The sequence below is a fragment of the Cetorhinus maximus genome, chromosome 16, assembly GCF_964194155.1.
Source record: "Cetorhinus maximus chromosome 16, sCetMax3.hap1.1, whole genome shotgun sequence".
Taxonomy (NCBI): domain Eukaryota; kingdom Metazoa; phylum Chordata; class Chondrichthyes; order Lamniformes; family Cetorhinidae; genus Cetorhinus; species Cetorhinus maximus.
This window is the reverse complement of record NC_135894.1, coordinates 92894472-92921265: the sequence shown is the minus strand read 5'-3', so window position 1 is coordinate 92921265 and position 26794 is coordinate 92894472. Positions and strand designations below refer to the sequence as shown.

At 42.2% G+C, this 26794-nt stretch overlaps 1 protein-coding gene across 4 annotated transcripts in view; it reads right to left on the bottom strand.

Moving 5' to 3' along the window:
* The window catches only part of appa (amyloid beta (A4) precursor protein a), a 198825-nt gene that overhangs the window by 88791 nt on the left and 83240 nt on the right, over positions 1-26794 (bottom strand). For all 4 annotated transcript variants that reach the window (XM_078560355.1, XM_078560353.1, XM_078560354.1 and 1 more), the window contains exons 4-6: positions 14810-14922; positions 11009-11202; positions 156-322 (exon numbers count right to left, since the gene is read on the bottom strand). In XM_078560355.1, coding sequence (XP_078416481.1) covers positions 156-322; positions 11009-11202; positions 14810-14922 — 474 coding nt within the window. The remainder of the gene's footprint in view (positions 1-155; positions 323-11008; positions 11203-14809; positions 14923-26794) is intronic.

The following is a 26794-nucleotide window of genomic DNA, read 5'->3' as shown; positions in this document are numbered from 1 at the left end:
CATGATGGAATTTGAACCCATGTCCCCAAGGCATTAGCCTGGGCCTCTGGGTAACTAGTCCAATGACATTGCCACTAAGCCACCATCTTCTCCCACCTACTGACAAAATTGTCCATAATTTTAAGGGGTCAGTAGTAGAAACCTTTTTAAACTACCTCGCACAACTTCTTCAATTGCCTCTGTAGTGGTAGTGGTGCTACTGGTTGTATGTTCGGTGGGGTCCTCATACTGGTCCTCATCCTCTTCCCCATCCAGATCATCATCATCCTCATCATCAATGTCACTTTCCTCCTCCATAGGTTGTTCTTCAATAACTTTATCACTGAAATAAAGAGCGTGCAGAGTAATTGTTATTGACTGCGGAGTTTAAGAACATCTTAACATTCTGAAATATAGAGAAGCAAACTGCCCTGTATAATTTATTAAAAGCCAACTTGTGAAACAGAATAGCACCTCACACAATGAATGTGGACAAAAGTGAAGATTAGGTCAGGTGCAGCAAGTCCAGAAGCCCAAGTATTGCAAAACGCAAAGCAATTTAAATGCTGTGAATGTATATTCCACAGGTATAAATGAGGTGATCCAAATAGACTAATGCCCGGTTGCTCATTCCTACTTTACGTTTTAATCCAAGCAAAATGTAATTCTTCCTTTAATATAAAAATATAGCTGATTAAATTTAATTTGGTTTGGAAAAATGTTGACTAGGGGCCAAGCCAGCATTGTCAAGTCCTCATCTATTTCAGGGTGCCATTTTAAAATACTGAGGTCAGGTTGTAAAGAAAACATAAAAGCCATTAAAAGCTCAGCTTTCATGGCATTCCGATTCTCTTCCATCAAGTTCAAATGTTAGACACCACGTGTGTGGAGAGCAACAGTAGAGTTTTGTAATTTGTTTGAATGATAAATCAATTATTAAGCAGCTGGAGACAAAGCCTTCTTGACCCTACACAAAATATAGAATACCCTTTACAGGCTAATGCTGCTCAATGAATTTGACAAAAGGTCTTAAATCCTCCCTGCAAATAATTAAAAGTGACTTTTACATCTAATTAAGTTTCTAAACAACAGCAAGTGAGAAAGAGGGAGAGAGAACAAGTGTGAAAGAAAGAACAAACTTTAATTTATAGAGCACCTCCGTTTCTTTTCGTAAGGACATTCCAAAGAACTTCACAGCGAATACCCTTAAGCATAGTCATTTTTGTTATGTCGGCGAACACAAAAACCAATGCGCACAGAAGGTCCCACAACAACCAATGAGATAAATGACCAGTTAATCTTAGTTAAGGGAGGTGTTGGTCAAGGCATTTCAGAGAACTTCCCTGCTTTTCGAATATTGTCAAATGGTCTTTTACATTCGCCTCAAAAGGAGACGTGGCTTCAGCTTAACAGTTCATCAAAAGCAGAACAAAACTAACCAGGCCAAATTACACCCTATCAGATCCCACTAGCAACAAAATTGTGGAAAAGGTAATCAACACTACCATCAAAAATCACCTTTTCTCCAAGAACCTGTTCACTGATGCTCTATTCAGGTTCAACCAGAGCCAGAGCTCTGAAGAAGGGTCATATGGACTCGAAACGTTAACTGTTTCTCTTTCCACAGGTGCTGACAGACCTAAGTTTTTCCAGCATTTTCTGTTTTTATTTCAACCAGAGCTATCTGGCCAGAGTTTGTCAAAGTCTTGACTCAGGTATGGAAACAGAAGGCAGGTCAAGGATGATAGAAGGAGGATCGAGGCTGAAGGATGGCAGGCTGAGGGTAACAGCAGGCAGTTCCAGTGTGCCAGGGGGCTGACTGATGGTGCTAGGGGTGGGGTGAAGCTCTAGGGTGAATGATAGTTGGTCAAGCATGAAGGTTGTTGGGGTGTGCCCATTCTATTATCAACACTGAGGGAACTAATTAATTTTCAGATGTATTTAATCCTCCTGCAGGCTGTGGGCGGAGTCATCTTCTCGCATTGAGGGTCCCAACAGTGCAATGGAAGTGCATGGTACTTCCGCTCAAAGCTGGAGCAACTGGCCACGTGCAATTATACGGTAGCCAGCTAATTCAATGTACAGAGATGACGGTTTCAGTCAATCATGCAATGGGGAGGGGCAGGTTGTTACCTCACGGCCATCATATTTGAATGGCAGGAGAGGCATCCACTCCTTGCTATCCAACAGCTTCAGACTGGCTGTTTGTGACGGGATGGGGGGGAGAAAGAGGAGAAAGAGTCGAGTTCCTGTGGCATAGATACACCCACAGTTCTGTTAGGGTGGGAGTTCCAGGTTTCTGACCCAGCAACGAGGGAATGGTGATACAGTTCCAAGTCAGGATGGTATGTGCCTTTGAGGGGAACTTGCAAGTGGCAGTTTTCCCATGCGCCTGCTGTCCTTCTCTTCTGAGAGTACTAGGGTCACTCCATTTGGAAAGTTCTGTCGAAAATCTAGCAGACACCGTTCCCACTGTGCACCAGCAGTGAAGAGAGTGAATGTTTAAGGTGGGGGATGAGATGTCAATCAATCAAGTAGGCTGTTTTTGAGGTGCATGATTTCCTCTTTATGGAGGAACTGCATTGCAAAACCCAGAACTATTAGCTCAGAATGTAATTCAAGTGTACCATATGATCCATCTTAAAAACCTGCACACTTCCATTAGTTCTGGACCTTTATGGATCTTGGCAGGCATCTCAGATTTACCCAACAGCCACACAATGAACTGAAGACAGTAACAGTGCAGTCACTACAACAAATGCAATGCAAGTTGGCATACATGGGCATTCAATTAACTTTTAAGTGTCTTAGAAACAATTCTCCATAAATTGCATTACTTTAACTAAAATCTTTGTGCTTAAGGAATTATAGCATCCTAGATTACCTCAAATGTTAATTGCTATTTTTCCTTCAGGGTAGAATAAATTATGCAGGATGAAAAGTACACATTATTCCACAACTGTGAATTGTTTTATTGCCCACATAATGAGAGTATTCACAGCAGACATATTCTGGAACACAATGCTAGACAAGTGCCAATTGATGGCAAGATCAGTCTCTATGTGCCTGGGCTGCACACACATTTCCCATATAACTATTTGTACATTTCTATTTACTGTGCTGTGCTATTGAACATATTTATGCACATTGTGGGGTAATGCCAAAATGGTTAAAATCATAAGATATGAAAGGGCAATGGCAAGTTCTAGCCATAAATCAGGAAGTAGTGCCTGATGTGGTTGAGCTACACTGCCTTCTTGACATCCATCACCCAGAGGATCAAGGGCAGCAGGCATATGGGATATCCACTGCTGCAAGTTCCCCTCCAAGTCACACACCATCCTCATTTGGAAATACATCCCATTCCTTCAAAGTCACTGGTTCAAGATCCTGAAATTCCTTCCCTAATAGCACTATGGTTATACCTACAAGACTTTTTTTCCATTTAGCCATTTACTGCATTAGCTAGGGCAGCATTTGTTGTCTGCTCCCAATTGCCCTTGAGAAGGTTCTGGTGAGCTGCACTCTTGAACCGCTGCAGTTCCTGTGGTGTAGGTACACCCACAGTGCTGTTAAGGGAGAGAGTTCCAGGATTTTGACCCAGCAACAGTGAAGGAAGGGTGATATATTTCCAAGTCAGGATGGTGAGTGGCTTGGAGGGGGAACTTCCAGGTGGTGGTGGTCCCATGTGTCTGCTGCCCTTGTCTTTCTAGATGGTAGCAGTCATGGGTTTGGGATGTGCTGCCTAAGGAGGCTTGGTAAGTTTCTGCAGCGCGTCTTGTAGATGGTGCAAACTGCTGCCACTGTACATTGGTGGTGGATGGAGTGAATGTTTGTGGATGAGGTACCAATCAAGTGGGCTGCTTTGCCCTAGATGGTGTCAAGCTTCTTGAGTGTTGGAGTTGCACTCATATGGGCAAGTGGGGAGTATGCCATCACACTCCTGACTTGTGCCTTGAAGATGATGACAGGCTTTGGGGATACAGGAGGTGAGTTACTCACCACACGATTCCTAGCCTCTGACCTGCGCTTTAGCCACAGTTTTTCTTTGGCTGGTCCAGTTGAGTTTCTGATTAATGGTAACCTCCAGGATGTTGATAGTGGGGGACTCAGCGATGATAATGCCACTGAATGTCAAGGGGCGATTGGTAAGATTCGCTCTTGTTGGAGACGGCCCTTGCCTGCCACTTATGTGGCATGAATGTTACTTGGCAGTTGTCAGCCCAAGCCTGGATATCGTCCAGGTTTTGCTGCATTTTGACATGGACTGCTTCAGTGTCCGAGGGGTCACGAATGGTGCTGTACTTTGTGTAATCATTAGTGAACATCCCCATTTCTGACCTTATGATGGAAGAAAGGTCATTGATGAAACAGCTGAATATGGCTGAGCCGAGGACACTATTCTGAGGAACTCCTGCAGTGATTCCTGGAATTCAGATGATTGACCTCCAACAACCACAACCATTTTCCTTTGTACTCAGTATGACTCCAACCAGTGGAGAGTTTTCCACCTGATTCCCATTGTCTCCAGTTTTGCTAGGGCACCTTGATGCCATACTCAGTCAAATGTGGTCTTGATGTCAAGGGTAGTCAATCTCACCCCATCTCTGGAGTTCAACTCTTTTGTCCACGTTTGGACCAAGGCTGTAATGAGGTTGGGAACTGAGTGACCCTGGCAGAATCCAAACTGAGCATCAGAGAGCCGGTTACTGCTAAGTGAGCGTCGCTTCACAGCACTATTGATGACCCCTTTCACTTTACAGGTGATTGAGAGTAGACTGATGGGGCAGTAATTGGCCAGGTTGGATTTGTCCTGCTTTTTGTGTACAGAACATACCTGGGCAATTTTCCACATTGCCAGATAGATGCCAGTGTTGTAGATGTACTGGAACAGCTTGGCTAGGGGCGCAGCAAGTTCTGGAGCACAAGCCTTCAGTACTATTGCCGGAATATTGTCAGGGCCCATAGCCTTTACTATGTGCCTTCAGCCATTTCCTGATATCATGTGCAGTGAATTGAACTGACTGAAGACTGGCAGTGATGCTGGGGACATCGAGAGGAGGCTGTAATGGATCATTCACTTGGCACTTCTGACTGAAGATTGTTGAAAATGGTTCAGCCTTATCTTTTGCACTTATGTGCTAGGCTACTCCATCATTGAGAATGGGGATATTTGTGGAGCCTCTTCCTCCAGTGAGTTGTTTAATTATCCACCACCATTCATGACTGGATGTGGCAGGACTGCAGAGCTTAGATCTGATCCGTTGGTTGTGGATTCCCATAGCGCTGTCTACCACTTGCTGCTTATGCTGTTTGGCATGCAAGCAGTCTTGCATTGTAGCTTCACCAAGTTGACACCTCATTTTTAGGTATGCCTGGTGCTGCTCCTGGCATGCCATCCTGCACTCTTCATTGAACCAGGGTTGATCCCCTGGCTTGGTGTAATGGCAGAGTGGGGGATATGCTGGGCCATGTGGTTACAGATCGAGGTTGAGTACAGTTCTATTGCTGCTGCTGATGGCCTATGGCACCTCATGGATGCCAAGTTTTGAGCTGTTAGATCTGTTTGAAATCTATCCTATTTAGCACGGTAGTAGTGCTACACAACACTATCCTCAGGGTATCCTCAATGTTAAGATGGGACTTCGTCTCCACAAGGACCATGTGATGATCACTCCTATTGATACTGTGATCTGCGGCAGGCAGGTTGATGAGGATGAGGTTAAGTATGATTTTCCCTCTTGTTGGTTCCCTCACCACCTGCCGCAGACCCAGTCTAGCAGTTATGTCCTTTAGGACTCAGCCAGCTCGATCTGTGGTGGTGTACTGATGCACTCTTGGTGATGGACATTGAAGTTCCCCACCCAGAGTACATTCTGCACCCTTGCCACCCTCAGTGCTTCCTCCAAGTAGTGTTCAACTTGCAGGAGTACTGATTCATCAGCTGAGGGAGGCACGGTACGTGGAAATCAGCAGCAGGTTTCCTGATGCCATGAGACTTCATGGGGTCCGGAGTCGACGTTGAGGGCTCCCAGGACAACTCCCTCCTGACTGTGCCACCTCCTCTGCTAGGCTGTCCTGCCAGTAGGATAGGACAAACTCAGGGTTGATGATGATGGTGCCTGGGACTGTGTCTGTCAGGAATGATTCCGTGAATATGACTATGTCAGGCTGTTGCTTGACTGGTCTGTGAGACAGCTACCTCAATTTTGGCACAAGCCCCCAGATGTTAGTAAGAGAACTTTGCAGGGTCAAAAGGGTTGAGTGTGCCATTGTCGTTTCTGGTACCTCGGTCGAAGCTAAGTGGTCCGTCCGGTTTCATTCCTAGTGGCTTGTTAGGCCATTTCAGAGGACAGTCAAGAGTCAACCACATTGCCGTGGACTTGGAGTCACATGATCTGGAATCACATGTAGGCCAGACCAGGTGAGGGCAAATTTCATTCCCTAAAGGCCATTAGTGACGCAGGTGAGTTTTTACAACAATCAACAATAGTTTCATGGTCATTAGACTTTTAATTCCAGATTTTTATTGAATTCAAATTCCACCATCTGCCTGGTGGGATTTGAACCTGGGTCCCTAGAGCATTACCTTGGGTCCCTGGATTACTAGTCTAGTGACAATACCACTACACCACTGCCTCCCCTGCAGCGGTTCAAGGCAGTGGCTCACCTCTACCTTGAGTTTCTCAAGGACAATTAGGGATGGGCAAAGAAAAGATGAAAAGAGAATCAACAACTTTATGTACAGACCATCACCCCAGGTGCACTTCCACCAATTTCATCAGTACGCTGCTTCTACTGCTACCCCAAGTTTTACAACCTGAACACCAGATTTTAAACCTAGACAGGGGTAAATATTCAAGCCAAAGCCACAAGTTCTTTGATATGTCACACACAATGACAGATGGTTGGAATCTCTCACCAATTCCCTCATGCCTCACTAAAGTATTATCCAGGAATTTATAAGGCATCAGAGGCCTGCCATTTCAATAACTTTTCACTTGGTCTAAGGATCAATTACATGAGTCATACAAGCCAGGAAATCTGAGGGCAGTAGTATAAGTGTTCTAACAGGCCTCAGCACCTCAGGGTTAGAAAGGGGGGGAAAACAAATGCAGTACTGCTGGAAGTCTGCATCAGCTGGTGACGAGATCAGGTTTGGCTGTCACAGCTCTTGTGGTTCAGCAACCAGCCAACACTTAGTCAATGCTCACTGACAAACAGTCACTTAATTGAAATACTGGAAGATAATTGTACCCAATGGAATTATACCTCAGTGAGGAGTAAATTGGGAAGAGCAAAAAGTTAGTTAGTGACTGGTACAATGTTTTCTATCTTCTGAAAGGGTTCAGTGTTCAGAATGGATTTTATTTGCCCCCAACAAAATTTCCATTTTACCGGAGGCCTGTGTATTTCTTCACTGTCAAAAGATGAAGTTTTACCATAGGTAGTAATTCTCAGAGAAATATTTGTTGCAATCCTTTGAGACACCAGTGGCTTAATGCAAACTAATCCTATTTGCTTATGAACACACTGACGCAAAATCTGTTGAATCATCAGTGCATGAGCGATGAAAATGGCTTTAAACTCATGTTGTTCCAAACAAAACATTTGCTGAAATCTTGTTGAATCTTGTTTCCAGCCTTCTTCTGAAATGTTAACTTTGTTTCTCTCTCCACGGATGCTGCCAGACCTGCTGAGTGTTTCCAGCACTTTGTTTTTGTTTCAGGTTTCCAGCATCTGTAATATTTTGTTTGTTTAAAACATTTGCTGAATGCTTGCTGAGGAAATTACTTTCCCTTTGAGACAAAAACATATGCACAACCACAAGGAGGAGAAAGTGCTCACATTCATGTCGTGGTTTACAGCTAATGAGGTGCTTCTGATGTTTAGTCACTGTTGCAATGCCGGAAATGCACAGCCACATGATAACTTCCAAGTAATAATAACCAGCTGATGTTTTAGGTGCTGGTTGAGGGTTAAATATTTGTTGAAACACCAGGGAGTTCTGCCCTATTTTGCTCCAAAGCAATACCACAGGATCTCTTACATCCACCTGAGGGGGCATATATGATCTAAAACTGAATGTCCCATTTGAAAGATGGCACCTCCAAAACTGCAGTGCTCCCTCAGTGCTGCACTGCAGTGGAGGCCTACATTTTGTGTTCAAATCTCTGGAATGGGACTTGAACCCACAACCTTTTGATTTTGAAGCTGTGCCACAACTAAATTAGCTAAATTGCAGCAAAGTCTTTCAGGGCTAATGCCCAAACACAGAGGGCTGACTAGACAAAAGGACACAAGACTAGAGTCTGAAAGAAACATTGGAGTTGAACAATGAAAATTCAATTAGCCTCAGATAAACCTATACTACAATGGTCATACAAAGGCCTTATTATTTCAAAACCTTTTGCCAAGAAGGACATGCTAATGCAAAATTAATGATATATCCTTAGTTACTTCAAAAGCAGTTTAATTTTTAATGCAACCTTTTATGATCACCAATACCACTTGGATAAGACTCAAGTTTTTGAAAACAGGTTTTATCCAATTGATGCAGAGCACTAATTATGTTACAGATTACATAAAATACCAGTTTTGTTTTTAACTTAACAAATATAACATTCATCTAGTTTCTCTTAAATTGCTTTTTGCTAATTCACTCCCCTCCTTGATGGGCATAGTAGCTCACAAAAGTTAACCACTTTCAAATGAAGGCAAAATACAGCGAATGCTAGAAATCTGAAACATAAACAAAAAATGCTGGAAAAGCTCAGCAGGTCTGACAACATCTATGGAGAGAAAGACAGATTAATTTCAAATGAACCTTGACACAGGGTTAGGGAGTTCATCCAGAAGAGAAAATCACACCCAACTTTGATCCTGCCTATCCCACATATGAATCTACGAGCTAGTGTCAGTGGATAGAAATCTTCTGTTCAAATCTCTCCTGCTGAATTTTTCCCTGGTTGTTGTTTCTCAAACCTTACCCACTACTGACATGAAACTAACTGGCCTGTCATTGCCAGGGCTGACCTGACATGAATAAGGATGTCACATTTGTCACTCTCCAATCCTCTGGCATCTCTGGGAAGTTTGGAAGATTATGGCAAGCCCTACCACTATCTCCACTCTGCTACACAACACTACAATGCCTACCCCCAATCAGTACTGCCACCCCAACATCCTTTTTCTCCTTCTTGATCTTTTCTGACCACTTTATATCCTTATAAGTGCCACACCCTCACCATTTTAAAGCCACATTTTCGTTATCATTACATCATAGCCCAACATTATTTGTGCTTGTAGCTCACCAACCTTGTGCGTTTATATACATGCGGTGTAATCCTTTCACTGCATTCCACATAGCCCTTTTTAGTCTACTCTCATCTAATATGGAACTACTCCTTTCTCTAGTACTGCCCAGAACTCTCACTTCATGGTCCTCATTCTTCTTTTCTATATGATGGTGCCCATCTCCCTGCCAATTTAGTTTAACCTCTCCCCAACCACACTAGTGAACCTACCCACTGGTCACCACACTTTAGGAAGGGTGTGAATGCCCTTGAGAGGGTACAGAGGAAATTTACCAGAATGATTGCAGGGTGGGGAATTTTAGTTACAAGGTTAGGTTGGAAAAGGTGGGGTTGTTCTCCTTACAGCAAAGGAGATTGAGGGGAGATTTGATTGAGGTGTACAAGATTATGACAGGTTTAGATAAGGCAGACAAGGAAAAACTGCCCCCATGAGCTAATGGTACAAGGATTAGGGGATCACAGATTTAAGGTGCTGGGCAAAAGGTGCAGGGGGAAGATGAGGGAGAACTGTTTTTGCACAGTGAGTGGTAATGACCTGGAACCTGCTGCCCATGGGAGTGATGGAACTGGAGATGGTAAATGGCTTCAAAAGGAAATTGGGTGGGCACTTGAAGGAAATAAACTTGCAGGGCTACGAGGTTTGAACAGGGAGTGGGACTGACTGGATTGCTTTGTGGAGAGCCAGCATTAACTTCATGGGCCGAATGGCTTCCTTCTGTGCCATAAATTACTCTATTAACATTGGCTCAAGGAGACTTAATCATAATGCTACTAATGCCATACCAGCTGAGATTAGTTAACAGTGTAGGTTGTGAATCATACTTGGGACCTCCTGGTCCATATGGCTCAGATACTCACTAGATAAACTGCCTGAATAATCAAGAGCCACCATTTTCTTCCCCTATAACATAAATTTAACATTTCATCTTGCATTTCTAACAGAAAAAAAAGGAAAAATCAAATAAAAAGTTTACTTAAATAGCAAAGGATGCCTCTGTATTTAATAACCACAAAACTGAAATACAGAAATGTTTGTAACTGTAGTGGGACAGAATTTCAGCAGCTTCTGTTATCTGGACACAAAAGTTTTGAATGAATGTTTGGGTGTAAAATGCTCATGAAGGGATTATAGAAAGCAATGTTAATACGCTTTGCACTCGAATGCTCTGCAGCAACCCTTAGTTTTAAAATCTTGGTTGAATCCCTGCTGCGCATGTGCAGGTTAGAAATCAGCAACAATTTACTGATAAGACTGTAACCCAATGGATAAGATATCATAAACTATAATTGAATTGACATTTTAAAGCATCCATCGGAGTCCTGATATTCACTAACAGCCATTAGGTTTATTTAAAAATAATCTTAAGTGGAAAGTTTAATATTTAATAAATTATAATGGTGTCCAGCCTTAGATATTATTACAATGCTGTTGTTTGATTCTAAACCGCTTGATCTTCCAAAACATTGCTTTTTGAAAAACCATTCTTTATCATATTGAGGCCAAGGGATTGCATGCACTCGTTTCACATACAATATACTCTGACGAAATGCTGTTCAATGGTATCGATGTAATTTAAAATATATTAACCTTATTTATCACTTGATGTTCTCATTGAATTGATTAATATTGCCTCATATAAATTTGATTTTGTTGTCCTAAAATGTGGGGAGGTTAATAAAAAAAAATTTAAATGCAACAACATAATCATCACCTGCCGTCTGCATAGTCAGCATCATCTCCTCCCCACCAGACATCTGAATCCTCCTCATCCATGTCAGAGTCATCAATCTTATCGTTTTCCTCTGGAATGGGGCAGCAAACAAATTCTACTCCACGGAACTCGTCAATTCCACAAGGCAGCAGCATCCCATAGTCATGCAGGTTCATGATCTTGTCACCGCAGGTCTGGGAAGATAAAAAGTAATTAAACAAAGTCTCACACAAACTCACTTGGTCCTGATACTAATAAAGGTTTTTGCCCACATTAGACATTTTCTCTGGTTAAACCTCAAATGAGCTTGTTGATTTCACAAGGGAAAGTGTCAGGTTTCTGTTTCATACAATTGTTCCCAGTGGATCCATGGTTTACAAGTAGATATCAAACCTCTGCTGTGATCTTCCCGAGATTGAGCAAGAAAAGTGCATTTATTTTTATACATATACACCACACAAAAGAGTTTTGAATACACAAAAACCTGAGTGAGCCACATGAAAATAAAGGGGCATGTTTATAAGGGGTTATAAGGTGGGTGGGGAGAAAAAAGATTAACATGGTAGGAGGAGGCAAGAAGAGGTTAAAAAGATACATGGGAAAGGAATGATACTCAAACCAAAATTACTACAGCTCAATGAAATGGACTATCAATTAGCTTAAGTGTTGGAGATGGCAGTGGAGCATCAGAATGATGCACCAATTACTCATATTAATAAAATATTAAAAGAAGAACATTTCAGTAATACTGAAAACTCTAAGAGACAAAGAAGCTAAGGTACTGGGCAACCATAGAATCACAGCACAGAAACAGCCCCTTCGGCTCATCGCGCCTATTAAGCAGCTATCTATTCTAATCCCATTTTCCAGCACTTGGTCCGTAGCCCTGTATGCTATGGTGTTTCAAGTGCTCATCTAAATGCTTCTTAAAGGTTGTGAGGGTTCCTGCCTCTACCACCCCCTCAAGCAGTGTGTTCCAGATTCCAACCACCCTCTGGGTGAAAAAAATGTCTCCTCAAATCCCCTCTAAACCTCCTGCCCCTTACCTTAAACCTATGTCCCCTGGTTATTGACAACTCTGCTAAGGGGAAAAGTTTCTTCCTATCTACGCCCCTCATAATTTTGTATACCTCTATCAAGTCACCCTTCAGCCTTCTCTGCTCTAAGGAAAACAACCCAATCCAGTCTCTCTTCATAGCTGAAACGCTCCAGCCCAGGCAACATCCTAGTGAATCTCCTCTGCACCCTCTCCAGTGCAATCACATTCTTCCTATAGTGTGGCGACCAGATGCCAGATAACCACATGCTAAATAACAGTGCAAGTTGAAATTTGTAATACTGGAAAGATCTGAAGCATACATCTTAACATCTCCATTCTCTCATTTCCCTCATGCTTTTCCTCCCACCAGCAAATGTTATAAATAAACGTTATAAAATGCTGTGGATCCTGGCGATCTATAAAAATAGAAAATGCTGGAAATACTCAGCATTTTCTATTTTTATTGTACATAATTAAACTTGATGCTGAGACAACAGATTCTCTGAGGCTGGGGAAGTGATGGCTGAACTGAAAAAAATAACAATTTGATACATTTGTCCTGTTTTAAATTTTATTAAAATGAATTTCAAATCTAATGCAGATGCATTCTGAACATTAATATTTGAATCAAGTGTTGTTGTACTTGGCCTGAGTGCACTGATAGTACAAAAAAAACTCATTGCTTGGTTACATTTTAATGGGCTACACAGAGTGAGAGGAGGGGAATATGGCAAGATAATCTTCAGCCAATTTTATTCAGAAATTACAGAGTGCTCAACACCACTGAACTCACTAGGAGATTGGCCTATTAAAAGTCAGCCCTGGAGCTCCAAGGCTAAATCTGTACCCTGAGGTACTCCTGCAGTGATGCCCTGGGACTGAGATGAGCTTTTCCTGATTCCCATTGACTGCAATTTTAGTCTGGACTTCAATTTTAGTCTGGCTCTTTGATGCCACCCTTGGTCAAATGCTGCCTTGATGTCAAGGGCAGTCACTCTCACCTCACTCCTAGAATTCAGATCTTTTGTCCTTGTTTGGACCAAAGCTGTAATGAGGTTTGGAGCCGAATGGCCCTTTCAGAACCCGAGCCAAGCATCCATAAGCAAGCGACTGATGGCCAAGTGCTGCTGGATAGCGCTGTTTATGAGACCTTCCATCACTTTGCTCATGATTGAGAGTAGGTTAGTGGGGCAGTAAATTGGCCTGATTGGATCTGTCCTGCTTCCTGTGAATAGGACACTCAGGTAAATGCCTGTGTTATAGGCGCATTGGAACAGTTTGCCTAGGGACACGGCTAATTCCGTTGCAGAAGTCTTCAGTGCTCCTGCTGGGATGTTGTCAAGGCCCAAAACCTTTACTGTACCAGTGCCTTCAGCTGCTTCTTTATATTACGTGGAGTGAATCAAATCGGCAGAAGTCTGACATCTGTGGTCCTGGAGACCTCAGGAAGAGACCCGGATGGATCATCCAATCTGCACTTCTGGCTAAGGTGGTTGCAAGCATTTAAGTTTTGTCTTTTGTGAAGTGCTCGATTCCACCATCATTGAGGGCAGGGTTGTTTGTGGTGCCTTCTCCTTCAGTTGGTTTAATTGTCCACCACCATTCAAAAGTTGATGAGGCAGGACAGCAGAGCTTTGTTCTGACCTATTGGGTGTGGTATCGGCTAGCTGTGTCTGTAACATATCGCTTCCGCTGTTTAGCATGCATGTAATGCTGTGTTGCAGCTTCATCAAATTGGCACCCCATTTTTTTTAAGGTATAACTGCTGCTGCTTCAGGCATGATTTTCTACACTCCTCACTGAATCAGAGTTGGTCCCCTGGCTCAATGGTAATGGTAGGCTGAGGGATATGCCAGGCCATGAGGATACAGAATGTGGTTGAATACAATTCAGGTAGATTGGTGAGGACAAGTTCAAGTAGATTTTTCCCTTGTTGGTTATCTCATCACTTGCTGAAGCCCAGTCAGGCATATATGTCCTTCAGGACTCAGCCAGCTGTAAGTCAGAAGTGGTACTACCGAGCCACTCTTGATGATGGACATTAAAGTGGTTCATCCAGAGGACATTCTGTGCCTTTGCTAGCCCCTCAGTGCCTCTTCTAAGAAACATTTAACAAGAGGAAAGTCCGATTCCTCAGCTAAGGGAGGTAGGCGATAATCAGCAGGAGGTCTCCTTGCCTATGTTTGAGCTTTTACCAGGAGATTTCATAGGGTCTGGAGTCAAATGCTGAAGACTCCCAGGGCCACTCTCTCCCAGCTATGTGCCTCTGTGAAGCCAATGATGAAATGGTTAAAATCAAGGATGCCCCACAGGCCAGAATTTGATGACCACAGATACCTAGAGGAGTTGCGGGGCTGGATGAGGATACAGAGATAAAGAGTAAGGCCATGGAGGGATTTCAAAACAAGGATGAGGGTCTGATTAATAAATACAAGACTTATTTTCCCCTTGACCCCTGTAGTCAGCCATCTGTATAGCTCCCACAAATGACATGAGCATTATAAGCAATTTGACAAACAATGATAGAATTCAAGGCACTGGAAAAAGATATTCCTCATTAAGGATAGAAAAAGAATACAAAGAACTATTTTGGTACCCAAGATCCGATTGCTCTGCCAAAATTTCATTTCCATCACAAATACAAACCTTACAATACAAAAACTACATTTAGAATGACTGGCTGATGAAGGGATAAGGAACTTAAAATCACTAGATAAATATTTGCTTAGTTACTGGAGGAGCTTTCAGTAAAGCGACTGTACCTCTTTCGCCACAGTGTGCCAGTACAGATGGCTCTCACAGGTGTCCATCTTCTCCCGATGCAGAAACTTGCACTTGTCTGGGACAAGGAGGGCGTCACTTACAAATTCACCAACTGTGTTGAGGGAAGAGGAGAGCTTTAGTGACAAAGCAACTGCAACTTCAGAACACAAGTTGCCAAAATTAGACCAACATGGAGCCATGTAACGAAGGAATTCAGTATCAAACATCAGGACGCCAAATTGCAATCACTCGCCTCTCCCTTTTCATTTCCCAGTGTGTGCAAATGAAATCCTGCTTACATATTACCCAAAACAACTTCTTCATAAAATTATGTATGAGCCCAGCTCGTGCCATGTAGGACCATGTGTTTAAAGGGTTGGCAATCACAATTTGAAGGTTGAAAGCAGGTGACCATCCCATCACGGAGTTAGCTAAATTACATAAAAGTTAAAACTTTTCTCTCCCTTATGTAATTTAAAAAAAAAATTAACTGTAGATATTGTTACTGGAAAATTAACCAAGTCCAAATACCTGAAGGGGCTGAAATCTTGATAGTAGATACAGTTATAAACTTAGGGTAGCACGCTACAGTGGTCAGGCCATTCTAAATATATATACTGAACTAGATAACTAAGCCACCAGGCAAAATCTAGTTTTCTTAAAAAGATATTAAATTTGTTCATAATTGTCTATTTAGTCATCAGAATTGGAGAATTCCTTCAATAGCATCAGGAGGATATATACCACATGAATTTAAGTGCCAGTGTGATGCCAGGTATGTAGGCTGTACGTCCCAGTGACTGATGGATCATAACAAACAGCACATACTTTTAGCTGTTTGCAACAGGCAAAGTGCTGACCATACCCAACCAGCCTGTGCTTGCAAAACTCAAAACATAGTGTCCACTGCTAGATGTGATTCCACAATTGGACAACACTTGCTAAACAATCCTGATTGGTTTTCAGTGCAATTATTGGCACAGTTTAAGATCAACAGTCGGGCTCGCAGCTTGGCTCACTTACACATGCTAGAAGCCACATATATTTCAACCTGCCTAGTTTGACTTTGAACAATAGCTTGGCAGTTAACTGTTCTCTGCTGCATTCTCCATAGCAATGCCTCTATCAGAGTCCACTTGCCAACTAATCAGCACTCTCTTCATATGTAGTATAAATTGTTGCTCTCTTTACTGTTGGTAATCTTGCAATCTGTCCTGATGAGTGCAAGATGAAAAACTTAGACAGCATGTCTCTTTTTTCAGCAATACTCAAGTTCTGTACTTCCAAACGACGATTTAAAAAAAAATGTTACTCTCAACTTATCTTTTTCCAAAAAAGCATCTATCACATGTAGACTTAACTTAAAGGGCTAACGTACAGAAGAACTGACCTGGAAGTGAAGCCATCAGTGTAATGATTAGGGATCATTTATTGTGTTATTGATATTCCTGCTGTTTCTACATTAAACATTTACACTTGTTGATTCACAATAAACTTACATACAACATTCCTGATAACTCAATAGGTACAATAGACATAGTATCGAATCTCAGATCAGCAAAGCTCAAGTGTGGATTGAGATGCTATGACTCTTCTGACTGGGGGAAAAAAAAGAGACATCATCCACTGTTCCCACTGATGACTCAAGGGTGAAAGGATTGAAGTCAAGATCAGATTTAGTGGTGATACCTCATGAAAAGCCAGCCAGGCCACTGTCAACAGGCTGCGAAGTGATTGATAACCATGTGGGTAAGGCCAGAGGGTACCCAGTTTGGGCGCAAGTGCAGTCCACAAGGAATCAGGTCCTTTAGAAGCAGAAGTCATCTATTTAGAAAGTGAAGCACCACCAAAGCTACTGAAGCTATAAAACAGGACTCCTTGCGTGCTAAACAGCATAAGCAGCAAGTGATAGGCAGAACTAAGCAATCTCATAACCAACGGATCAAATCTAAACTCTGCAGTCCTGCCACATCCAGTCATGAATGGTGGTGGGCAATTAAAAAACTCACTGGAGGAGGTGGCTCCACAAATATCCCCTTCTTCAATGATGGAGGAGCCCAGGGCAGCAGTGCAAAAGATAAGGCTGAAGCATTCGCAACAATCTTCAGCCAGAAGGGCCGAGTGCCAAGTGCTTGACCCACCTCTGCCTCCTCCGGAGGTCCCCAGCATCACAGATGCCAGTCTTCGGCCAATTCGATTCACTCCACGTGATATCAGGAACTGCTGAAGGCACTGAATACTGCAAAGGCTATGGGCCTTGACAACATTCTGGCAATAGTACTGAAGTCTTGTGCTCCAGAACTTGCTGCGCCCCTAGCCAAGCTGTTCCAGTACAGCTTCAACACTGACATCTACCCGGCTAAGTGGAAAATTGCCCGGTATGTCCTGTACACAAAAAGCAGGACAAATTCAACCCGGCCAATTAACGCCCCATCAGGCTACTCTCCATCATCAGTAAAGTAATGGAGTAACAGTAACAGTGCTATCAAGCGGTACTTGCTTAACAATAACCTGCTCACTGGCAAGTAACATTCGTGTCACACAAGTGTCAGGCAATGACCATCTTCAATAAGAGAGAATCCAACCAATCGCCCCATGATGTTCAATGACATTGCCATCACCGAATCCTCCACTATCAACATCCTGGGGCTTATCATTGACCAGAAACTGAACTGGACTAGCCATATAAATACTGTTGCTATAAGAGCAGGCCAGAGGCTAGGAATCATGCGACGAGTAACTTGCCTCCTGACTCTCCAAAGCCTGCCCACCATCTACAAGGCACAAGTCAGGAATGTAATGGAATATTTCCCACTTGCCTGGAAGAGTGCAGCTCCCACAACACTGAGGAAGCTGGACACCATCCAGGACAAAGCAGTTTGCTTGATTGGCACCACATCCTCAAACATTCACTCCCTCCACCACCAACGCACAGTAGCAGCAGTGTGTGCCATCTACAAGATGCACTGCAGGAATTCACCAAGGCTTCTTAGACAGCACCTTCCAAACCCACAACCACTACCACCTAGAAGGACAAGGGCAGCAGATTAACAGGAACACCACCGCCTGGAAGTTCCCCTCCAAGTCACTCACCGTCCTGACTTGGAAATATATCGCCGTTCCTTCACTGTCGCTGGGTCAAAATCCTGGAACTCCCTCCCTAACAGCGCTGTGGGTGTACCTACACCACATGGACTGCAGCGTTTCAAGAAGGCAGCTCACCACCATCTTCTCAAGGGCAACTAGGGATGGGTAATAAATGCTGGCCCAGCCAGCGAAGCCTGCATCCCATGAATGAATAAAAAAATTTGGCTCAGTGCACTGCAACCACAAATCTGTTCAAATTTGTAGATCTGTTGCAGCCAAATGACTCTAAAACTGCAGAGCCAAAAGGTTGGGTGAAAGCTTTGAAAATCACAGGAAGTCTTAAAAACAAACCTGGAAGTATATGTTTTAACAGGCATCTAAAACTAACGACTTGTTGCTTCATTCTACTAATCCAAACAGAAAACCCCACATGAGCCTGCACGAAAACATCCCAGACGAATCTTTTAAATTAAGATGGGTCCTGGGTGGTATTAGGGATCAGGTGTTCTACAATTGCCAGCTGCAGGAGTAGCCAACTGCGGTCATCAAAACAACATTATTGGTGTAAAATTTCTTTAAATCTTCAGGTTCAGTTAAGTGTGACATTAATCAGCTGTCAGGTTTCTGTACACTGTTTACAAAAGACTTTTAAAACAGGATATCCGACAAGTTTCATTTTTCATATCAGCCTGAAGAGAATTTGCAGAGATTCTGGCAGTTTTGACATGGACAAACTGAAATAATTGGTAGAAGGATTCGAAGGAAATTTAGGAGTATTTCTTTTACCCAGAGGGTAGCAGGGTTCTGGAACGCACTGTCCGAAAGGGTGGTAGCCTCCAGAAACCTTCAACGCATCTAAAAAAAACTCAGACAAGCACTCGGAGTGCTGTAACCTGCAGGGCTATGGATCAAGAGGTGGAAAATAGGATTAGGTTTGATAGCTCTTATTCAGCTGGCATGAACATGATGGGCAGAATGGCCTTATTCTGTGCTGTAAGTCTTTGATACTATGAAGTGCAAGTTATTTTCTAATTCTCAATTACAGCTTTGATCTTTTCTTGTATGCTGGGAATATATTAATGGAAGAAACACTTATCCATCGCTTCCATTGTTTATCACTTTATCTGACAACTTCTAACTAACAATTAACAGGTGGCTACTAGGGAGTTATTTAAAACCACGTAAAGTTTGCATGTTATAACAGATTAAAACAATTGCCTCAATAATCAGCCAATATGTGCAGCAATTTGCCAAGTGACCTGTGGAAGCAAGTGTGAACCTCCACAATCCATTTTTTCAATTGACAAGGATCAGTTCCAAAGAAAAGACTTGGATGAAATTTCTGATTTCAGCGTGACTGTCATGTCAATTGTCTAGAGAACAATTAATAAATTGCCACATTTTGGTGGCTAAGAAATGGCCCCTCTGAAAGAGGCAATTTACCAGGTTCACAAGGACTTGCCACATAGCTTAAAAGGCATAGCTTTGTGATATCTGCAAGTTCATGTGGTGTCAGAGAAAGGGATGGTGTAAGAGAAGGGTAGAATAGAAAGAATAAAATGCTGCACATTTTTTTCAAGTTACATGAGGCCTTTTCAACTTAACCTTGGCTAGGCTCCTTATACAACTGTTGAGGCTCTTTCCAGACACAGTACTTTGCCTGAATAAGAAATTGACTTTAAAAATAGAATGTACTAAATATACTGTAGTATAAGTAAGGGAGGGGTAGCACATTTCATAGGTGGGCTTTCTGCACTCTTTGGAGTGGCTCATCCTCTATTTGTCCTCTCCTTCACCCAGCTCTCACCTGCGCCTCCAAGCAGTTGATAACATGTGCCCTGGTAAACTGCTTCAGTTCAGGTGTAGGTAGCAGTTGGTTCTCCTACGCTCGGCGACTTAGGGGATTGTCCCTCACTATAATCCAATTCACATGCAAGTCATGTTCATCATCTTTCTGTCATCCATCATCTATCTGTCACAAGTCCTGTGGCGATGGACACATGATGTAGTATCAGGTGTGGATTCACTGGGAGTTGAAGCTGTAAACCTGCACACAGGCAGCTCATGCCATAGGGTCATTTTTCACTGGAATGAAGCAGAAGTTGTACTTAAGCAGGCCAATTACTGACTGAGCAGCCCTTTACAGGACCACATTGCTCACCTCCCTCGTATGAGGAAGGTGCTAGAAAAGCATTGTCTGCTTCATTTCCCTTGCCAGCAGACCGCAGATGGCAGGGATCCCACCAACGCTGTCATAAGTCATTCTCAAAAAATAAAGGTGACCAGTCAGCATTGGCACAAGGAACATGGACAACACCACAGTTGACTGATCTTGAGAGAAGAAACTTCTCGTCAGTAGAGAACAGGCTAGGTACAACATGCAGATCTCTGCCCTCAGCGAGACTCGTTTGCTTAAGGAGGGTCAACTCAAGGAAATCAGTGCAGATTACACATGATTTTAGAGTAGCCGTGAAAATTAACAGCACAAAGCTGACATAGGCTTTGCTGTCATGAACCAACTTGTCAGTAAGTTGACTTGCCTTCCCAAGGGTGTTAATGATAGTCTGATGGTGCTTAAACTCTCAAAGGAACAGGAGAAGGCCATTCAACTTGTCGAGCCTGCTTTGCCATTCAATTAGATAATGGCGGATCATTACCTCAACACCACTTCCCACACAATCTCCATATCCCCCGATGTCATCCGAATCATAGAAAAGTTATGGCGCAGAAAGAGGCCATTCAGCCTGTCATGCCTGTACTGGCCAGAAAAAGATGATAAAGAAATTAGCCGCTCATTTCAATCCCACTTCCCAGCACCTGGTCCGCAGCCTTGCAGGTTACAGTGCTTCAGATGCAGGTCCAAGTACCTTTTAAATGAGTTGAGTGTTTCAGCCTCAACCACTGATTTAGGCGGTGAATTTCAGACGCCCACCAACTTCTGGGTGAAGAAACTTTCCCTCCCCTCGAATCCTTCTACCAATCATCTTAAATCTATGCTCCCTGGTAATTGACCCCTCAGCTAGGGGAAACAAGTCTTTACTATCTACCCTATCTAGGCCCCTCATAATTTTGTATACCTCAATTAGGCCACCCCTCAGCCTCCTCTGTCCTAAGGAAAATAACCCTAGCCTATCCAATCTTTCTATAGCTGCAATTTTCAAGCCCTGACAGCATTCTTGTAAATCTTCTCTGTGTTCTCTCCAGAGCAATTATGTCCTTCCTGTAATGTGGTGATCAAAACTGTACACAGAATTCCAGCTGTGGCCTAACCAGTGTTTTATATAGTTCCATCATTACATCCCTGCTTTTGTATTCAGTACCTGATCCAATAAAGCATTCCATATGCTTTCTTTACCACCTTATCCACTTCTCCTGCCACCTTCAGGAACCTGTGGACATGCATTGCAAGGTCTTTCACCTCCTCAACCTTTCTCAATATCCTCCCACTTAATGAGTATTTCCTTGCTTTGTTTGCCCTCCCCAAATGCATTACCTCACACTTCTCTGGATTGAATTCCATTTGCCACTTTTCTGCCCACTCAACCAAACCATTGATATAATTCTGGAGACAACAGCTATCCTCTTCATTCTCAACTACTTGGCCAATTTTTGTGTCATCTGCAAATTTCCCAATCAGGCCTTCCACATTTGTGTCCAAATCATCAATACATACAACAAACAGCAAGGGCCCCAACACTGTGCCCTGTGGAACACCACTGGAAACAGTTAGCCTCCAGAAACCTATCGATTTCTGTTTTGGACATGCTTAATGATTGAGCTTCTACAGCTCTCTGGGGTAGAGAATTCCAAAGATTCACCGCCCTCTGAGTGAAGAAATTCCTCCCCCTCTCAGTCTTAAATGGTCTACCCCTTATCTTGAGATTATGTTTCCTGGTTTTAGATTCACCAGCCAGTGGAAACCTATTATCTACATCTACCTTGTCACACCCTGTAAAAAGTCTGTAAGTTTCATGCCTCATTCTTCGAAACTCAAGGGAACACAGACCCAGTCGCCCTAGCCTCTCCTCATAAGACAATCCCACCAATCTCCCTGCAAGGCACTCATCAGTGTTTACTGCCCTACTGTGACCAACCCTGATGAAGTCAAAGATAAGGACCTCCATTCCTTGAATGCTATTGTGCCGATGTTAGACAAGCTAATCCTCCCTGGTCATTTCAATGTAAGAATTGGTGCAGATCACCAGGCATGCAAAGAGATTATCATAAAATACAGCATTGGCAGTTCTAACAGCAAAGGTCTCCTCTTGCTGAAGATGCGAGCTGAGTGTGAGCTCTTAATTACCATAGTTTTCCACCTCCCTAATCACAACAAGATGGCTTCGATGCACCCCTATCCTATGCATTGGCGTATAATCAACTATGTCATTACCATGTAGAGGGACAGGCATAATGTGTATGTAACACAGAGCTCTGTTTTGAATACGTTCAACTACTGGGAATTTCCACAGCTCTTTGATTACTAAGGGAATTAAGAGATGGGGGACAGTGCAGGAAGCTGGAGTTGAGATTGAAAATCAGTCAATCAAACCCATCTGGTTCACTAATGCCCTTTAGGGAAGGATATCTGCTGTCCTTACCTGGCCTGGCCTACACGTGACTCCAGACCCGTAGCAATGTATAGCAATGTGGTTGACTCTTAAAAATGCCCTCTGAACAAGGGCAATTAGGGATGGGCAATAAATGCTGGCCCAGCCACATCCCACGAATGAATTTAAAAAATTGAATGGTGACTCAAGCTCAAAGGGCAGAATGGCCGACTCTTCCTTATGTTCTTAAATTTATGTCATTAGTTTGCATAGCAGACTTTAGTTCAATGCCATGTTCGTTAATTCAATTCAGGGCAGGGCATAGCTAAGCAATCCAAAACTAACAGATCAGATCAAAGCTTTGCAGTCTTGCCACAACATTTGCAAATGGTGTGGACGTTTAAACAAGTAATTGGAGGAGCAGAGTTCATGAACAACCCCACCTTCAACGGTGGAAGAGTTCAGCATGCAAGTGCAAAATATAAGGCTGAAGTGTTTGCAACAATTTTCAGCCAACTGAGTGATGATTGCCTCAGCTTCCATCTGAGGGCTCAATCATCGCACAAACCAGACTTATAGCCAATTTGACAGGTTCAACATTAAGACGGCAGAGTATTTAAGGCATTAGACTTAAGATCCAATGATGAAAGTTTTAGGGCTAGTTGTCAGGATAGGCGAGTGATCCAAGGCCACCAGATTCAAGGACTGCTAAAGGTTGGTGAATTTTGGTCCCTTTCTAGGGACTTGCAGTCAAATTCCACTTCTGACATTGGCATTTAGGGGTATAGTAACATAATTGTTTAATTACTGGACTAGTAATCCAGCGGCAACAGCTTAAATCTCACCAAAGCAGCTAAGGAATTTAAATTCAATTAATGAAATAAAACCTAAAATAAAAAAACTAATATCAGTAATGGTGACGATGAAACTACTGGAATATTATAAAAACCCATCTGGTTCACTAACTTAACCGCCCTCTAAAAGGACCTGAGTTGGGCTCTTGCTAGCAACAGCCGCATCCCATGAATGAATAAAAAAAGTATACACTGTAGTAGAAGGCTTTGAAGCTTTAAAAATAAATGTAAACCTATTGGACCAGCATTAATTAGCTCAATGAAACCAACTGTTACAGGAAATGTCTAAAAGGTTTACTCCTACCACAAATTTGTAGTGGTTCAATATTAAGTGCAGACCATTCCCACCCCCCCCAGTAATTCTTATGTCTACTGTCTTCACTATAGGTGAAGAATCTAACATTCAATCTTTTATTTTTGAAATTCTTCCAAAAATTATTTTTCTTTTTTTTTTTACAATCTACATTCTGAAATCAATAGTCAAATGAGAACTCTCTCCAGGTACTTTGGATCCAGTGACTCAGGAATATAATCTATCAAAACCCCTTTAACTAATTAAGTTTACATAATTTCTAATTAATTTTTAAACAGACAACAAAACTAAATACAAGAATCTGCAGAATGTAACCTATATCCTACCTTGAATTGTCTGATTAGGTTGGTAAAAGATATATTTTTGGGTGGGGATAGAGGGCAGGGAGATGATAAAGAAAACAGGAAAATGGGATGAGCCACTATCTAATCTATCAGCAACATATGGCAACTTTAGAATGGAGCAAACAGGGCAATACACAGTATATTCACACAATATCTCATCACTTTACCTCAATAAACAGCTGTGTGCTAATACAATTACCATGTTAAGCAATGCAACATTGTAGGCTGACCTCCCAAACTGTGGGCTTTTTAATTAGCCAGGGTCACTAAAATGTTTCCAGCCACTGATTTTGAAAGAATTATTTATACAACCTCAGAAATTGAGACACAAGGGGATAGAGTTTCCCCTTTGGGCACAAATTGACATTCTGGTGTAAACTCCACTGTTTGGAGTAGTAAATTTGCTCAAGTTTCCACTCAAATTCATTTGTCTACCGCTGAACATGAAATTTGCTACAAAACTGTCCAATCAGGCAGCACTTGAACATAACTTTTAAAATATTTTTTGCTTTAAATAATAGTGGTAACTTGGGATTTGATTAATACAGCTGAATATGGCTTTAATCACCAAAAATAAGCATTGTAATCAGTACAGCTGAGTAACCAGACTTTAAATAATTGAAAGTGATTACCCATACAGAACTATTTTCTAGCCGGCTTATATTGGTGAAATCAGGGTTAATGAATTAAAAATAAATTAGTCAACGTTTTTTTGCACCAAAGGAACTAGCTTAAATTTAAGAGCAAACCGGCAGAATTAGCAGAAACTCGCAACATTAATTCATTCAATTTCAGATGTGGCCAGTTTTGTGGTAAGGCCAGCTTCCAACATAATAGTATTGTGAATTTGTGAATTATAAGGAGGATGGTGATCGATTGCAGGAGGGCATAGGCAGACTGGTGGAATGGGCAAGGATGTGGTAGATGGAAATTTAATGCAGAAAAACGTGAAGTGATTCATTTTGGTGAAGAATGAGGACAGACTATATAAAATAAAGGATACAATTCTAAAAGAGTGTAGGAGCAAGGGAACCTGGGGTATATGTGCATAAATCATTGAAGGTGGGGTGGATTGAGAAAGCGGTTAATAAAGCATACAAATTATTGGGCTTTATAAATGGGGCATACACTACAAAAACAAGGAAGTTATGGTGAACATTTAAAAAGCACTGGTCCAGCCACAACTGCAGTAGTGCGACCAATTCTGGGCATTACACTTTAGGAAGTATGTGAAGCCATTAGAGAGGGTTGAAGTCCCTCATGCCTGGAACCAGTTATGTGGCTAGGCTGGAGAAGCTGGGATTGTACTCCTTAAAGAAAATGTTAAGAGGAGATTTGATAGAGGTGTTCCAAATCATGAGGAGTCTGGACAGGGGAGACAGGGAGAAACCATTCCTGTTGGCAGAAGGGCCGAGAACCAGAGTACACCAATTTTAGATGATTGGCAAAAGCAGTGAATTGAGGAAAAACCTTCTTTTTAAATGCAGAAAGTAGTTAAGATGTGGAATGCACTGCATGACAAGTGTGGTGGCTTCATCATGGCTTTAGAAAGAGAATGGGATAATTATCTTAAGAGTAAAAATTTGCAAGGCTATGGGGAAAAGGTAGGAGAGTGGGTGGGGCTAGCGAAGTTGCTCTCGCAGAGGGCCAGTAGGGACTAACTGGGCTGAATGACTTTCTTCTGTGCTGTAACCAATCTATGATTTTTTTTAAACTAGTGTAAAAGATTGCAGAAACTGGATTTTATTTGGATATAAGTTATGCTTAAAACTCCACAATCTTTTGCCCTGAAGAACACTGCAATTGAGAAGAAACTTCCAGCCAAGCTGTATAGGTCAACAGAAGAGATGAGAAACATGTCAATGACTCCTGATTTATATCCTTCTGTTATTGAAAAAAAATCAATCTGCGTCATATCATTTATGAAATTCAAATTCTTTGGAATAAATATCTTTGCTTTACTCTGCTATGAGAGATTTTTATTTGTAATACTCCAGTTACCTTTATAGAAATATTACATTTTACTTTTGTCTCAAGGCAAACAAGTCTTTTACTGCCCTAACAGCAATTAGTAATGTTGACATAAAAGATGCAACTCTCAATTGTGACATAGGAATAAAGATTTACAGGCAGACTGTTGCATGCCACATGCTGTCAAAAAGTTGACCTTCGACCTGATACTGCCTGCTCCCTCTTTCAGCTGTCATTTTTCACCCTGCCCTGGGCTTTTGATCTCTGACACATAGCTTTGCTATGGTTGTGGGGATTGCAAAATGCCTTGGGATTAGAGATTGAGTTGTGCTGAATCTTAGTAGTATGAGGGCAGGGAGATAAGAAAAAGGAAGAAACAGTTCTTCGGCAAAAACTAATCCAAATATAAGTTTCAACCGGGTCAAACTCTGCAGGTGGGGGTGGGTAGAGGGATATTACTATGCTTCTGTGGATAGACAGAATTAATTCTCCAACAATGCTGCCTTTTCCCACCACCCACCTCAAAAAAAAATCAGTAAACTTAAGTATCCCCATCGCAGTGATACTAGCCCTAGTGCTAAGCTGCAGCCCACAGACTGGAATGCAGCTTTCAAATTTCTCGCTGCAGGTGGGCTGTTCGTTAGGGTCTCGATTTTAAGAGATGAAGAAGAAAGCTTTCAATTTCTTTCTTACAAAGGTTTGTAATGTGCTTACCCAGCCCAAGCTAACTTCACTCACAACTGTGGTGACAATCATTGGTCAAAAACAGACTTCATCATGATTTCAGTGTCACAGTGGTCAACTTCATAAACTATTGACTGACTTAATTGTATTAAATGCATCAAATGCTCTATGCAACTAAAACAAG